The sequence below is a fragment of the Lonchura striata genome, chromosome 1A (assembly GCF_050655825.1).
Source record: "Lonchura striata isolate lonStrDom1 chromosome 1A, ASM5065582v1, whole genome shotgun sequence".
Classification (NCBI taxonomy): domain Eukaryota; kingdom Metazoa; phylum Chordata; class Aves; order Passeriformes; family Estrildidae; genus Lonchura; species Lonchura striata.
Window position 1 is genome coordinate 43,327,140 of NC_140741.1, and position 17,587 is coordinate 43,344,726.

At 34.6% G+C, this 17,587-nt stretch overlaps 1 protein-coding gene across 2 annotated transcripts in view; it reads left to right on the top strand.

The window, feature by feature from the left end:
• ARID2 (AT-rich interaction domain 2) overlaps positions 1–17,587 on the top strand; it is a 92,068-nt gene that overhangs the window by 39,207 nt on the left and 35,274 nt on the right. For both annotated transcript variants that reach the window (XM_021547420.4, XM_085570252.1), the window contains 2 exons: positions 14,277–14,410; positions 15,161–15,379. In XM_021547420.4, coding sequence (XP_021403095.2) covers positions 14,277–14,410; positions 15,161–15,379 — 353 coding nt within the window. The remainder of the gene's footprint in view (positions 1–14,276; positions 14,411–15,160; positions 15,380–17,587) is intronic.

Sequence of the window (17,587 nt, forward strand, 5' to 3'; positions counted from 1 at the left end):
TAATAAAATAACAACTGAAATTTGCCTTTCTGATATTCACTGATTCTTTTTTAATGGATATCATTATTTCATAATATTACATCATTTTGATGTATACATAGCTAAAAATAAAACAACTGCCATTTTAGGGCTCTTCATGTATTGTTTCATACTGCTCATGCTCATCCCATAGGCAGTAACAGTGCAGGGATGATGGTGTCACTGCTGTAACAGGATTTTTTGTTGCATCATGAGATTACTGAAGTTGTCTTTTATCATTTCCTAATTTTGGTCAGCAGTTGCGACCTGAAATTATATGATATCTTTTCATTGTCTTTACACTTCAAACTTTTCAGTTATTTTACTTAAAAAACATCTCAAGGATAATACAAGCTTGTAATCATAGGAAGCTGAAGGAAGGTTTCCAACCATCTTTTTGCCCTCCTCCCACCTTTTCTGGGGCAGGAGATTTGATTAAAACTACTAGGAGTAATTGTAAACTTCAATTTTTGCCATCAATCTTTTTAATAGCTTTCCAAACCTGAAAAGATTTGGAAGTTCATTTGATAAGACATTATAATAATGTTGATTTATGTCCAATAAGCTACTCCAGTTGAGCAGTATCTAGCTCTTTTTAGGCCCTGTGTATATTACTTCATATCATTGTCCTCTTTTTACAGATGCCACTTTAAAGCAGAATCACCTATACCAAATTGGTTGTCCTATGGCAGAGGATGGTTTTGATATTGGCTGCTGGTTTATTGTTTTTAATTTCTTTTCCCTCTCTTCGCAGTTCTTAATGTTTAGAGAGCAGTCATTAACAGGACTGGGGAAGGAAGCCGGGAATATAGTGCTCACCTTCACCTGATTATTCTGTTATTCCATTATAGTAACTTCAAGCAGCTGGGAGGAAAATTAGCAGGCTTTTTCTCCAGCCTCTTCTACATCATCTGTTACAATTTATAATCTTCCTCTGTTTCGCTTGAAAGTAAATGTCATTTCATTTCTCCTTCACCTCATCTTAATCTGTATCTTACGCAAAGTTCTGTCTGTGCATTCTGACGGGGTCAGCTACTGCAGGCACATTGCAGCCGACCATACAGCCAGTGTATGGTCTCCCTTTTCTGCCACTGTGCATGCTGCCAGCAGCTTCTTCCCAAAGCCTTCCTTGTCCTCTGCTCTTTGGCTGGCATGTGTTTTATTCTCATGTAGGATCTAATTTGCTAAATTTTTAAAATTTATTTTCTAACTTTGGGAAATTTGATTTGTTTTCTGGATGTTCTTTCCCCCTTTATAAGCCTATTGCATTAAAGGGACAGTATAGAGTTTTCCCAGTCTCCACTTTACCTCCTAAATCAGTGTCTGCCTTCCACAATATCTCACTGGCTTTTACAGTCTTAAACCCCTTTCTCCAATTGTTTTCATCTTTTCAGATTCTTTTTATGTCTTCCTATAGTATGACAAAATACTCGTGAGATTATGTTGCTAGAATGCAGCTTGATACACACAGTTCTAATGGTACTTTTATTTTCTTTTTAAAAGCAATCTCTTTTTTAGTGGCCACAGTATGTTGTTTTGAAGTCATGCATGTATTATAAAAACTAGCTGCCCAGAAATGTAGTTAGTTGCTTGTATATCTTGCATAAGTTTGTTGTAATTCATCTGATATGCCCCTGCTCCTAGGAGATTAAAACATCTAAACATATTTAATGATGCTTTCCATATCATTCCCAAAGAAAGCCACCCAGAAGAAATCTTCCAGTTACTTGGGGCATGAGTTAGAGCCTCTGGCCCATTAAAAAACCCCAAACAACAAACTAAACAACACCCTCCAAACTATCAGACAAGCTCAGTTGCATATTTGGTGGTGAAGACAGAAGGCAGCTTGCACAAGTGATGCAAAATCTGGATATGGGCTCTATTCCATATTCACATTGGTCAAGCGCAGCACAGCTTGTGTAAGACATGGATTTCAGGCTGTTAGGAGAAATTACTGTTAAACTACTTTGGGATCTGACATCAGCATTTCAGTGTGTCCTGGATTATCATCATCAACTGGCAGGTACTGCTCCCTCTACAGCCTGCTAACTTGGGCAATCTTGTAAATACATTGTTGGTGGCAGTGCAACATCCGCCAGTTTATTTCAAGTGTTAGATAACTTCATCAAACAGCTGTGAACAATGTAAAACTTAACTGCCCACTGATCATCTTAAGGTAGTTAAAGAAGGTATTTTATGTGGTTTGTTCCTTGTGTCACAGTCTTTCCAGGGGATTGGATGTTGTCACTGGCTTAATGCTTTCTATGCTACTTAAGGATTTACTCTTTTCCCCATCTGTTGCAGAGCATGTCTGTTACATGTGAGCAGAAAATACTGAAGATTTATTTTTAGTTTCTTGTTTGAATTTTATTTCTGAGAAGGTTTACTCTTTTTGTAGAAATGAACTCTGCCTCTTCGTAGAAGATTTCACTAGTCTGAAGAAGAATCTTCAAAATGTGTCCAGAGTTTGTGACACTGAGGTAGCCTGGTTTCAGAATATTGAGTACTTAAAGAAAGGGATTAGCACCATATGTTGGTCTCATCGGCAAACTTAAGTAAAGTGACTTTTTTTTGTGGTACTACACTGTTTTGAGTTTATAGCTATGTTTTAAAAAATCTGTTTGTTTTAATGAGATATTAGACACTGTAGAAGTCTAAAGGAAGCATCAAGGAAATGTAGCAAATCCAGTCATTATATGCTGTAATAATGCAGAATCATAGACTGTTTTGAGTTTAAAGGCCATATAGTCCATGGCGCACACACACCCTACACACATAGCCACTTGCCATGGTCAGGGACATCTTTTACTAGATCAAGTTGCTCAAAGCCAACCTGCTGGTAGCCTTTAGTACTATTCAAATTTATGTTGAGTATAGAAGGCTCTGAGGTAAGAAAGAATAACATCTGGATGATCATGTAGGAAAATGTTTGTTTATATGCCTGTATATTGCTTAATACAGATGCCATGTGTCTTTATTGCTTTCCATAATGAACTTTCTTCAGTCTTAGAAGTCCCTAACCTGTGTCTCTTGAAAAAGTACACACTATGTTTATTGCAGGGCATTTATCTTCCCAGAAGTTGTTTCCATTCAAAATACTAGAAATACAATAAGCCTTACTGGGTTTATGCAGTATTTGAAAAGGCTGGTTAATCCACAGTGGAGGATCAGGTTTTATCTCCTCTAAACCCCAGACCACCAGCAGGGACTATACATACTCCAGGCATTTTCTGATACTTAATACCTGAACACAATTGATGCCGAGGTGTTCTTTTTTAGCCTTCCTATAAAAGAATAATTTCTCATCCAATATGCTCAACACATTTTTAGTATCTGTATCTATTTTATATAAGATTAGAGTTTGAGTGGTTTTATTATGTATTTCACAACAGCCTTCTCATTGAGTATTTGTTGGATTTGTAAGTTGTTAAAAGTAGAGCTGTTGGTTTATTTTTTTTCATTCTAATACTCCAAAATTCTTTCTTCTGCCTTTAAAGCAATTTGCAATTATTATCTTCAGTGACAGAGATGAATATTTTCCAACAGGAAATCTGATCTTTGGGCTTTATCTATATTCATTCTGCCTATTTTTTGTCTTTCTTTTATCTTTGTATATGTTCTAATGGCTTTACATTAGTTACAAAAAACAAAAATAAAATGCTTATAAATTCTTCATGATTATTGCGTCAGTTATTCTAAAATGTTTTCTGAAGGAGTGACAATTCATTTGTCATTCAGCTTTCCTCATGCTTTATCAGAATTAATGTTAAGCTAGAGGCCATCTGTGTAGCATTCAGTGATTCTCTTGCTATATCTATATTAGTGAATTAAGTGTGTCTGAGGCTAACTGACATAACATGGCTTAGGTCCGTAGTCCTAGGTCCAAAAGAGGGTAGTATCCAAAGTTACTTCTGGGAATGGTCCCCTTACCAAGAATGGCTCTCCGAATGGTGCCTTCAGATTGCTTGAAAGAATGCTAATTGGCCTGGACAGAAGTTGTTTTGGGCGCCTCTTTAGCTGTTTAGTGGTGCAGGCAGTTCATTTCCATGCAGAGGCGTGCTCACAACACTGTTGTTTTTACCAGTATAGATGTGTAGCCTGTACAACTTTAGACAGCTAAATCTATATGTTACCTCTTTATTATCATTTCTAAATTTGCACTTGGCTGCATTCTCAGAATGCACTAGGATACTTTAAACCATATAACTGCATATTGTTAGGTGATCAAAAAATGTAAAATTAGTCATTATTATCATTATTATTTTACTTTCCTTGTGGGTAGGTTTGTATTTATTTGAAACATACAGATATTTTTAGTTTGATTGTTTTTATGAAGGTCCAATTGCATTCATTTTTACATTTTTGGGAAGATTTTGAGACAAAGTAGTTGCTCCCAAGGTGGCTTTTTCCTCTCCATTTGGACCTTAAAGAATTTCTATTCCTAGTGTGCAGAATACCAGCAGTATCCTCTTATTCTGATTTTTTTTTTATTACATTTTTTTTTCATGGATATTTAATCCCTGGTAGAGTGTTCAGCAATTAATTAATGTATTTTGTTTGATTTACCACATAGATAAAGACATGTAAACTAGTACATGTACTTTGATTATGTGGTCAGAGTGTTGAATACAGTTTGGCAGAGAAATTGTAAATAAATTTATTTGCAGGAAAAGACTGGTTTGTGATGAAGGCAGAAAAGTGCAACTGTTAAAGTTGCCAAATCTGTGCAGAAAGTAATGGTGAAGTTACAGATAGCTATGTGAAGTGAAGAAATGGCATGGCTGTAAGTTTTTAGTAAATGCTTGTAGACTCAATAAGTTTAAGAAATAGATTACAAGCATTAGGAATCAGTAAATTCTGTAGTTTTATTCTGTGTTTTACGTTTCTGGGGTTTTCTTAGTAACTGTTGAGTAACACTGAAACAAGTATTGTGAAAATGTTTACCATGGTGGCTAGAGCAATTGCCAAAATCTAGAATCTGTTTTCATGAGATTTAAATCCAGAATTATTGTACTCATGTATAATATCCTTCTAATTACCAGGCTTGCTATGGGAACCTATTGGCCCTTCTTGTCAAAGCACTGCCAGAATGCAGTAAAGCGCATGGATTAATAATAGGCCAGGGGGAAAGGGCCATTTTCCAATAATTAAGATAGTTCTTTGACTGTGTATAGTCTGGACGTGCACACCTCATTCTAGAAACAGCTGACATGTTTTTTGTCAGTGTTGTTTGATTAATATCTATAAACAGCATTTCTGCTGGCAGATTTATAGTGAAATACACAAATATTTAGTGTTACAAATTTTTAATATTTTCGATTATTTTAAAAAATAAAATATTTTTTGTATTTTAAAATAGGAGGTGTTACAGATTTTATAAAAATTTTAATTATTTTTTAGTTCAAATAGTATTTTTTCTTATTACTGCAGACTGAAAAGTGTATAATCCTCCTAAATTTCAAAAATGTGCAAGATAATATTTGTGGTTGAAAAGTAGTATTCAAGTCTTTGCAGATGAGCCAGATTCCAGTTTAGCAAAGTGTTCTGAGTAAGTGTGTAATTTTAATTGTAAGCATGTATTTATGTTCATGTTATAAGCATGTTATTTTGTTCATGTGTTGTGGTATTTTGCCAGATTATGCCTTTGTAGGATAAATTTATTCTGCATAGACAAGACAAGGTAAGTGGCTATTACCATCTGTGATAATATAGTGAGCTGTGTTATTTATAATGGTTTGGGAGAAAGTCAAAGAACTGGGAATTCTTGATGGGATAAATTCTCAGGGCATTATTGTTGTGACAATAACTTCGGTGTAATGCTTAGTTCTGAAAACAGTAATGAAGTCCCTGAAAGTCTGAAAGTAAACAGTTCTTGCAAAAGAATTCTAGCTCTCTCTATTTGCATATTTGATAATGGAACTCTGAAACCAAAAGAAAACAGGGAATCACTTTCTTAATCATATGTACTACAAGGCCTGCTTGCATCCTGAATTTGGAAAAAACACCTAGGACAGAATTGCCATTGAAATTTTCTGTTTGGTGAGAACAGCTCTTCAGATTGTGCTATGATAGAATTTTGTGTTGCTTTAACAAGTCAAAGTTTCTTTCTCCACTTTCTTTTTTGCTACCTGAACACACATAAAAAGTACTTCTCCAATTTAAATTTCATAATAATTAAATAATAAGAGAAGTAATGGTCAAATGAAGCTATACTTGTTTATAACGTGTAGTTTTTTCACAGAGTAATTAAATATTTGTAGGATACTTATACAGGCTAGTTTAACACCTATTCATGTTCACTGTTATGAAAGTTACACAACTTCATACGTGATACTTGTTGAATGTGTACTTGTATATTTGCATTAATATGTCTTCATATTTGTAGTTGCTTGACTCAGGAAATACTTTCTGAACATGTCGTCATTAATCTCTGGTGTTCAAAGTCTATAAGGTGTTGAATGTGCTTTTGCTTAATTCTAATTTTGGGAGTATCTAATAGATTTTTAGCTTTGGTATTTGACAAAATGTAAGCCACTATTTCCTAATGGAAGCCCCCATCTTTTAAACATGCTGTAAGTTACCATGTTGTGTAGGAATGATAACTTTGTTCTGGTATTTTGTTTAAAGTATGTGTTTTATATGTATATATATTTAAAATATTTTCATGTTAAACACACTTACTAGATAAATACATCTGTTGGCAAAATGCCACCCAGTCCTAAGATATGTTTGTGAAGGAATCCACATAAACAAATTATTTTATTTTAGTATTTACCTCGATACTTCACTTAGTGACCTAAAAAGTGTTCACTGAGTTTCAGCATGTTTTAGCATTCTGTGCAGACTCTTGTTTTATAAGACATGCTATTTATAACTAATGCTATGTCGGAAGCTGTATTTAGTTGAAAATTTTATTATTACTTTCACAATACGGTGTAGAGACATTAATTTGTATTGCTGCCAGCTTTGCAGTGGATACATGTATACTTGAAATTGTTGCACTGACTTCCCTGATGTGTTGGTATTTGGGATTTTGATGATGGTCTCAAATAAGGTGGCTGGGTTTGGGCAGTAGTATGTTGTCACTGTGCTATGGGCGCACCACACAACGCTTAGTTAAAATTTCTTGCATGGGCCTACAGGAGTTATGAACTTGTGGTACCATCTGTATTAGTGCATGTTTGCCATTCAGATACTCTTGTGTTCAGGCACTGTGGAGAAATCTAGATAGTTCTGTAGATTATTTCTCAAAATAGATTAACTTTGGGGTTTCTCAAGAATTTGTGAAAATGTGATGGAGATAATAACAAATCTAGAGTGTTCTGATGTTTTGCTTGAAGAACTAAACCCAGACTGCAATTATACTTGAGATTGATGAGCTGTCATCCTAGATGGAAACAGAGTGACTGTAGTATTAGTAAGAGGAATACGTCTGGGAATTGCCTTTGTTGAAAAGATAAAGATTGGAGAATTAACACTGTTAGTAATTGTATAGCTCAGATATTCCTGGATGTGAAGCCCAGTGTGTCTGATGAAGCAGTCACTGAAGCAGTAAGAGGTGATGCTGTATTTAAATTGGTTTTGGGAAGCAGGGAGAATGCAGTAGAAGAGTTACTCCTATAAAAGAAGTTTGGACCACAGCTGTGGATCACAAGTAGATTGCATTTAAATAAAATTGAAAAATAAATTAAGACAAGCTTACATAGCAGTGTATTTATCTAGAATCTGTTGGAGTTAGTTGCTGGTAGTGCAGTTTCTTCAGAGACTCTTCAGCCACCTCAATATTTTGAAACTGCTCTCCAGCATAAGCACTTTAGTTGGCTGATAATATATCTTCTATTATTTCCCGTCTAAGCAGGAGCATTATGAGTATGAAAACATGAAGTAGGATCTTAATTTCTTTCCTCTTTGGTGTTCCTATAGATACTAACAAGGTATTTTTGTTGACTTGAATGATTTTTCTTTTATTATTGAAGCATTGAATCTTCTTGTAATGTCTAACAAAGTGAAACTTGGATGCTCATAACTTTTACACTTATTCCAACAAAGATTAACAAAGATTGCCTTAGAAAAGACTCAGAACTTCATGAAGGCATGTATTTGGGTTTCCTCTGTTTGCAAAGGTTTCTTGGCAGGATAAGAATTTTATAACCAAATTCCAACAAAATTGGACTATCTATCATGTAGACTTGGTTAAAAAATGTGGCACTAAAGTTTAACATATTTAAATTCCATTTAAATGCAATTATAGTTTGTATGTGATTATGTATAACAGGCTTGGGCTGATTAATCTGCACAAGGCCTTGCGAGTTCACACACGAATCTGAAGTGTGACAGGATCTGTCAGGGTTGAGGCTGAATGTTAGAACCCCTGGTACGAGGTATATGATCTGATGGGCCCACGTGGGACCTCGTTCCAAACAGGCCGACGCAGGCTGGATAGGACAGCATCCTGCATGAACGTTGTGGGACACTCCACCAGGTGTTTGAAAAGCACAGCTATTGGAGTTCTCTATTTGTCTGGCATGCTGGCCGACTACAGCATTAAGAGTCTTGATTTTTCAGCCTGTCCTATTAGGTGGTCACAATAAAGCAGAAATCAAACAAATAATGCTGAGAATCATGTGTGCACTGTTTCACTGGAAGCCTAATGTGAGGTAGTAGGTTTCTGAGGTAGACAAGGTGAAGATGGAAAATGAAAATGTTTTTGAAGGATTCAGCTGCAAGCGTAAGTTCTGATGATAATTGGTTTTAACTGTTGAACTGGAATTTGTGGTGCCTTCAGGGCCAGGGGAAAAAAAAACAACCTGAAAAGATTGCTGATGACACTGGCAAAACACTCAGACATTAAATGAAATTTGAGGCAGTTTGTTGGCGTACACTAAAAGTTTGAGCAGAGCCTTGTAGCAGGTTGTTGTGTTTGCCATTTTCAGAAACTGCTCTAGGATAATTCTTGGGACAGGAAATTAGTAAGTGAACATCTATGAGATGAGTAAATAAGTGGTTTATTACTTGGGGCAGCTGCAGCAGCAGCTTTGTTAAGTTCTAAGCAGGATTTTCATTGCAGTGTGCGGCTCCAGTATCCACCGTGTGTGCCAGCAGCAGCAGAGTAGTAGAGTCAAGCTTAAATGCTTTGGCCCTGCTGAGAAACAGCCTTCTATGGGATTAAAATACTGCCTGCTATTAGGCTTTATAACTGGATTGGATTTTCAAGCAACTGTATTGGGCATAGATTCAAGCTCTATAGCACTGCAATGGATTTTCTAATAAAGATGGTATATTTTTGAAAAGGTTGCAGCTTTTAATTGGCACCCCAAGTTTGCGAGTTGTCATGAGTTCCTTAGTCCTTTTGAGTTTAGAGCAAGAGTCATGTCAGATTAGGGGCAAAGAGAGACTATATGCAACAATTCTCACTTAAAGTAATACAAATAGTGTGAAATCCTTATTATGGTCAGGATTTTGTCTCATGATTATCTAGGATGTTGTCTTGTCTTGCATCATAATGGACGGTATTAAGGCAGACTTGAAATGCTGCAAGGTCATGTTACCAGTTTCCCACTAGTAATGCTGTTAGAAATACAGTTTAAAGAAAGGTGAGGTGGAGAGCTATGGTAGAAATGGTACCTGCTTGCTCTTCAGCTGAATAAAAAGGTGAGGAGGGAACTAATAGCTGGACTGTGATAGTTCATGTCTGCACATCATGTTTTGCCAGTCATTGGCTTAATATATTTTTTGGCACATTTATTGTGTCCTGGTAAAAGGAGACAAAATATCCAAATGAGCCAGATGTTTCATACTGTTACATGAACCAGTTTCTGGTATACTGTAAGCCCATTCAGGGCTACTGTTTGTAGTAAATTACACATGTCCCTAGATGTATCTAGTGTAGGCTTCTTTTTGTTAGTATTTTTTCCCAAGTATCTGAAAACAAGCCTAAAAATCACTGGGCTGGATAAAAACCTGTGTTGTTGCTAAATAAGTATTTTTCATGGACAAAAACATTACTCATTTTCCTACAACTTTTTGCTCACAGACTTGAATGGAACAAAGTGACTTATTGCTGTCAGAGGAACAGAATGTGTAATATAAATTTGATTTTCAAAGCAATATGATCTTTTGATTTCCAAATCAAGAGATCCTGAAAGTAACTGCGTTTTCAGAAAACATTAAAATCACTTGCCCTTCATACAGTAGTCGGTCTGCACATGTCTGTCTCTGGTTGCCTATGTATTTTCCTATTTTTCAATATTTGGCATGTCCTGTTGTTCTAGCTATTCACCAGAGCTGTCTGTGTGTTTTGTTGTTTTTTGGAGACTGGTGGTAGTGTTGGTTTGGTTTGGGGTGTGTAGCTTTTTCAAAATTTATTTATTGTTCTATTTATTTCTTTATTTAATTTAAGTTAAATGTCTCTGAACAGAGGACTGAGCCAAGCTGAAAGGCCAAGAGTGACTATAAATGGGTTTCATCGCATTTCAGTTTCTTGAATATTTTGGTTCATGTGTCCAGTAGGTAACACCAGTTCAGAGTGCCACGCTAACAGTGTGGAGCATCTTTCCACATGTATACAGAAGGCAATTTTCCTTATTACTCCATCTCCATAAAGGCTTCAACGTAGTACTTAAGCGGGCTTTCTAAAGACTTTTTTAAAACTTTTTTATCCCATATACATTGTTTCATTAGTAATTCAATTCTGGTATTTCATTTAGTTAATTGCTTTGATTCTTTTCTGTACATAACTTGCTGCATCTTTCTTTGTTGGAACATAATTGTTTAGTTGTATTGAAACTAAAAGAGAAGTTTAAAATATTGTTATTGCTGATGTATACTACCTGTGATTTTGTGAAATTAAGGAAGTATTTTGAATTCCTGAAAGCCTTTTTCTCTGACCAAAGTATACCTTTCTAGCCTATAACTACAGATAGATCCAAGTTGTTTTGAAACATGAAATTAGCTGTTGCAACTGATTATAACATATGAGCATTTGCACAATTGTTCTTCATTAATAGAAAAGCTCTATTATTTTTAAATTTCTTGTATATTTAGAGCAAGGTGTGTTTATGCTAAACAGTTTTGCTCTTTGCATAGTAGCTGTATGTCAGACTGTTGAGATCAGAATTTAAGACTAGTAAAGCTTATGTACAAGCTAATTTACAAAGCATCTTCTCTACACTGAAATTCCAGGCCATGCATTCTCTCTGCAGGAAACAAAAGGAACGTTTGGAGGATTGAGGTCTGTACAGCTGTCTGTAAACAGTTGGTACTTCTGTTGCGTAAAGGAATCATACTGAAGAGTCTATTACAGTCTGGTTATTGTAGTTGAAATTTAGTATTACAGTGCTGTTACAGGCAATGGATTTACAAATAGTGCAGCATTCTCCTTGAATACTAGGAGTATCTTAAAGAGAATAAAGTGTTTGTGTTAAAGGTGGGGAACATATGTCTGTTGTTTGGTTTGAGGTTTGGGTTTTTCTTGGGGTGGATGGGAAGGCAGGGTCTAGCATTTGTAACTGATGCTTTGAGATTATTGAGGGCTATATTTTGTTTAGTTTTCAGCTTTTCGTTATCAATCATGATAGTTTGGGGTGAAGTAAGAAAGGAGGATTCTTCTTTGAAGAGGTGGAACCTTGGTAAATTGAATAACAACGTAAAAAGCTCACAATTTAGTAAAGTGATGTCAGTCCTTGCATTGGCGTAGGGAAAAATTAGATCATTGCTTAAAAGTAATTTGAATCCTGGTTTCTTGTGAAATGCTTAATAAGACATTTGTGAGAACTTTGTGACTCTTGTCAACACTGAACAAATTATGACCATTTTAGTTTGCAAAGGTCTTTTAATACATACCTAAATTTTCTTCAGAGAGGGAAGAAAGGAAATAAATTCTTGAACTTTGAGATTTTCTGTGTTCAGTGGAACTGTTTTAACACATTTCAATAAAGTATATATTAACAGAAGAGAATATCTAGGATATTGATATTGTTGAGCTTGCATGGGACATGGCTTTAATAAAAAGCATAAGGTTAAGTATATATCTTCCATATAACACTATGGAACAGCATGAATTATTTTATGATATGTGCAGCATTTTTTTAATGCTTAAAGTAGCTGTTTAGTCTTGGTAGAATGGACAGACAAGTCCAAAATAATTTGCAGATTGTATTTTAGTACCGTATGTGTTTCTGTATAAGGATTTTTACTTCATCTTATTAAATGTTTCTATGAAATTTTATTTCAATAATGAAACTGTTTTAAGCTCAAGCTTTGACTCAGACCAGCAAATACAAGGAAATTAGCTTTAGCCCCAGCAATTATTAGACAAGCTAGAGCAGTGTAACTTGTGTAAGTACCATTTCTGCCAGTGTAGAAATGGTACATGTGGCATCCTTGGCTATGTACACCTGCTGTTTTTCCCTGCACCCGATCTAGTATTCATCTGACCCCTGCTCAGTTTGAAAAATGACTGGAAAGCCAATGTAGAATCCTCCTACTTTTCTGAATGAGCTCTCTGAAGAGTAAGTGATTGGACAGAAAAAGAGAAGGTCAGGCTGTCTTTGAACTGCTTTTTTTGGTCTTGACCATAAATGTACAGGCTCTGTTAATTAAAATTTATTAGATTACAGATTTGATTCATCTGGATGTAAGATGTAAGCTAAAGGAAAGAAGTGGGCTAAAAGGGTAAGGAAATGTAGGGGAAGAGAAAACTTAGGATTTAGATTTTTAAACAGTGTTGGGCTGTGGCTTTAAAAACTTAAAATTTTAGAAGGTTTTACTTTCTGTGCAGATACTCAGTTGAAGCTTAACTCAGATAAATGAGTATTTTTAGTTTAAAGATAAAAGCAACCATATTTAAGTGTAATTTTTAGTATTTTGAAAACCCTAAAAGCAAATTACTGTGCAGAAAGATTTTTGCTGACTCCTTAACTGATTCAAGGGTTTATGTAATAAAAGGGCTATGGCAGTGCTTCATGTAACAATAGCATATGTAGTACTTGGAATATCCTGAGCTCTAGTCAGACATGAATGGTATTTGCATGTGATACAGTACAGCATGATTTGCCTTACTAGCTCTGATATCTTTATTCTGAAATGTGTTCTTTTCTTAAGAAAAAATTGTTTTCTAACATGCTAAAGGTATGGTTATGTCATTGATGCCTCACTTCATTAAATAATTACTAATTTAATGAATGTGAACTATTCCTCAGAGGTCAGTGGGAATACTGTTTCCTTAAAATCTTTCTGATTTACAATGAGGTAATTATTTCAGGGTCTACTGACAACAATTATACAAAAGCTTACTCATATAGTAAATATTTTAGCATTACAAGGAAAAATATAAATGTTTTAAATTACTTTCTGATTTTACAGTATTTTTATAATAATTTCATTGACCTGGTATCATAATTTTTTAGCCCAATTAAAATCTGTAAATTTAGGCAGCTTTGATCTTGACTTAATTTTATGAAGGGTTTTCAACTAAATATCACTGTGAAGTTAAGGCTACAGTGGGTATTTTAAATTGACTTTATATACCAGAGTGTAGAAAGTTCTGAAAGTTACATTTTTAATGCTAAATTAACTGTCATTGAGGTAATTAATTTACCAAGCTGCTTGATTGTTTACTTTTTGTATATATTGTTTACTTTTGTATATATATATAGCTTTTTTTTTTTTTTTTTTCCTTAAGGGGTTCAAAGGGATTTCCAGGGTTTTCAAAGGGATTGCAGCTATGGCTCTCAAGTTCTGATCCTGAATTGTCCCTGATTTCCCTGAATTCTCTTATTTTTGTGTAGGAGTTAGGACCCACTGTACAGTTTCTCTTATTCTTGTGTAGTTGTTAGGACCCAGTGTACAGTTTCCCTTTAAACAAGGCAAAAAGAAATAAGTGTTTTTCTAGATTTGACCTTGCTATATGTATTGGTAGTGAGCACAGCGTCGTTTTTATGGTGCTTTCACCTGCAGACTTAGTTTGAATAGCAAAAGCTGATATGAGAAAAACAGGCTTAGTTACAAAGGGGAGCAATGTGTTGCAATTTATCTACGTATAATTTTTAAAAAATGTGAAAAATTTGGTATCTAAAGCAGTAATTATACATATTTACATTTTCTCTGTCACCTGTTGTCAGTCTGACTCAGGTTTTGGTTTTTTAGCACTTTGATTATTGTTTCCAGTAAATCTCTGTATTTCTAGATTGCTTCCTTTAGCAGTTCTGCTTTTTGAATAAAAGATTAAGCTGCACTAAAACCACTTTTTTAATTTTCAGTTATCTAGAAAAGTATGAAAAAGTCCATCATTTTGGGGAGGAGGATGATGAGGTACAACCAGGCAATCCAAAGCCACAACTTCCTATTGGTGCAATTCCAACTTCCTATAACTACCAGCAACACAGTGTGTCAGGTAAATTCTAGAGAGTAAAAGTGCTATTTCCTTCATGTGTGTGGATGCATTTTTTTTTGGACAGGCTACAGAAATAGTGCATAGATAAATTTGGAATATTACTAAAACCGTCAAAACACTCAAATGATTCGTTTTATACGTTCAAAAACCTTTCCACTGTGAACCAGAACAAAACAAATATTAAAATCCATAAGCTATTTCTCTTTACAAATATTATCCTTGCTTGCTTATTAGTAGAGTTGTGTAGTTACTTGTCTTGCAAAAAATTACCTTGAAAATTTGCGGTGTGTTTCTTTCAATCTCTAATTTCTCCACAGAGTCAAATACTGAATTGAGCCTACAATTTGTTAAGCTTTAAATCATAAGCTGGTGGGCTTTGTGGAATGGATGTTTAATTTGTTGTGTTGAAATTGACTTCAAATTGTATTATAATTCCATTCCACTTTAATTAAAGCTTGTGTTTTATGAGCTATTTTTTGGGAGAATGTGATGCATTGTTGCGTTCTGGAGGTGGCAAGGGAATTGATATGTAACTAGAAAGGTACATAGCAGAGTAGAATGGGTTCCACATTTTGGCCAGACAGAAAATACATTGTATACTGTAAAAACTTGTTAAAATAGCAATAATTTATAAACAAACTTTTCCAAAATTCTTTAGTTACAGTAATATTGCTTAATGTATAGTTTCAAGATTAACGACTGTAGCTGTGAAAATGTTGTTGATTTTGTGTTGTTTTTTTTTTAATTTAGATTATCTTCGTCAAAGCTATGGGCTGTCTATGGACTTAAACTCACCAAATGACTATAATAAGTTGGTGCTTTCACTGTTATCTGGACTCCCAAATGAAGTGGACTTTGCAATTAATGTGTGTACTCTTCTTTCAAATGAAAGCAAGCATGTTATGCAGCTTGAAAAGGACCCTAAAATCATCACTTTACTGCTTGCAAATGCTGGGGTGTTTGATGACAGTAAGTATATAACAACATTTTTGCAACAGAAAGCGTCCATACCTGTATTGTCGTCTTTCACAATTCATGATAATTAAGATGTTAATAATTTACTTCACAGTAGTATATCTAGTTTTTCTCTTTACCTTGTCCACAATTTCAGGTTTTATCAGATGTTACGTTTTAATTTAGGTAATCTTAAAAAAATTATTTTAACAGGTTAGTGAAATGAATTGGTTTTTGATGGTAAAGTTCAATTGTTCAGAATGCTAAGTTTATAGCATTGGATTTCCATCTGCTTGTAGTGTATTACTGTTTCCTTTTGAATTTGTAGTACCGTGCTGTCTTTCCATAATTCTTTTTTAATGCCAAGGCAGATTTAAAGTTTAAGAAAAGGTAGTCTGAAAACAATGACTTGCTAACATTTTTGTCCTGATACTTCATTATACATTTAACTGAGTGAAATTCAGGTTATAAAATTCAAGGGGGAAAAGTATTAATCTGATTTTCAGAATGACTTAATATAAAATTTCAAATGAGAATTGATTCCATCAAAATACTAAAGTATGTCAAATAAATTATTGAGATTTTTTTTCCATATGAAAAAAATGCCACCATGCCTAATTATTCCTTGTTAATGACATTCTGTCAAGAGAGGAGCAAAACATAAGTTAACCTAAACCATTGTAAAATCATAACAGCATAGCTTTTATCTTGGGGTGGTGAGGAAGAAGTATTTACCAGGTTTATGTGCTGAGTTGTTTGGGTTTTTTGTTTGGTTTTTATGTTTTGTTTTTCTTTGTTGCTTTTGTTTGGGGGGGTTTGGTTTTGGTTTTTGTTTGGTTGTGATTGGTTGGTTTGTTTTGTTGGGTTTTTTGGTTTTGTGGGGTTTTTTTGGTTGGTTGGTTGTTGGTTGATTTTTTTGTACTGAAGTTCAGAAATTACCTCCAGAAAAAATTACTCAAATGAGCCTTTTCAGCCAAGCGTAATTAAGTCTGATTATATAGATTATCATATCTGTTTAAGTAGAAAGTTATTTTGCATGTGTAAGCACAAACATAGTATGGTATGTCAAAGATCCTGTTTTAAAATTCTGGGGAAAAACCAGTGTTAGCCATTGTGTATGGTTTAGTTGGGTTTTTTTTAATAATTGGCTTTTTTACATAATGATTTTGAGCTTTCCCCTTCTCCCCACAGTATTGTATTAGTGTCCTCCAACTTCTCTCTTGCTTTTTCTACAAATTTTCTGAATAGTTTGTACATTTTTCAGTGTCATTGAAAGGAAAGGTCATTTAGTGTTTGCATCTAGTCCAGGCACAAGAACTTTCAAAGGAAAATATTTGAAAGGAAGCTAAAGGGAAACTCAGGCCTCCATATAATTCCAGAATGCTTGCTCTCTAGATTTTTGAGGTTACCATCACTCCCATGTTCTTTTGATGAAACTTCTGTTGATTTAGAAATTTGCAAATAATTTAATTGTGTTTTATATTGCTATTTAAGGATTGTTTTGGATGCTGTAGGGGTAGACAATGTTTTCTGGAGTTCTTAACTTGAAAAACAGTTTATTCCATAGAGGAATGATGAGCATGTAATGAACTCACTGTTTTCATTCCCTGGGAGAAACTTAATTTTTATATTACATGATTATGTTTTCTTCTGGATAAATCCAGGGAAATATCCTTGCAGCATTAGGAGGACTAATTGGGGCAAATGGGGGAAAGAAACAGCAAGGGTATGTTTACGTATTTTTGAAGCATGAAATTTCAATTTGAGATACTTACATGGTTTTATAGTATAAATAATAAAGGTAAATCTGCCAGGTTTCATCATGAAATAAATGAGTTCTCTAGTTAGTAAATTCAGGCATTATGAAAATACTACCACAACAATTTCAGGTGGCAATAAAACATAGCTGATTAACTTGATTTAATACAGGTTTTAGATTTTTCTTGTCTATAATTAAGGTTTTATAATTGTTATTATTTATAGTGTTTTTAGGTAAAATATGTCATCAGCTTCCCTCCTGTCCCCTCCTAAACTTCAAGATGACAGTTGGATTGTAGGTCATGGGGCAGCCCTGGGGTTTTGGGGGTCATATAGTATATTCAGCTTGGAGAGCTGCTTGGTTTGGATTCTGTGAATTGAAAGCTGATGTGGTCTTGGAATTGAGATTTGTAGCATTTTCTACAAAATAAGAAAATGTGACCCAAAATGTTTAACATCAATGTG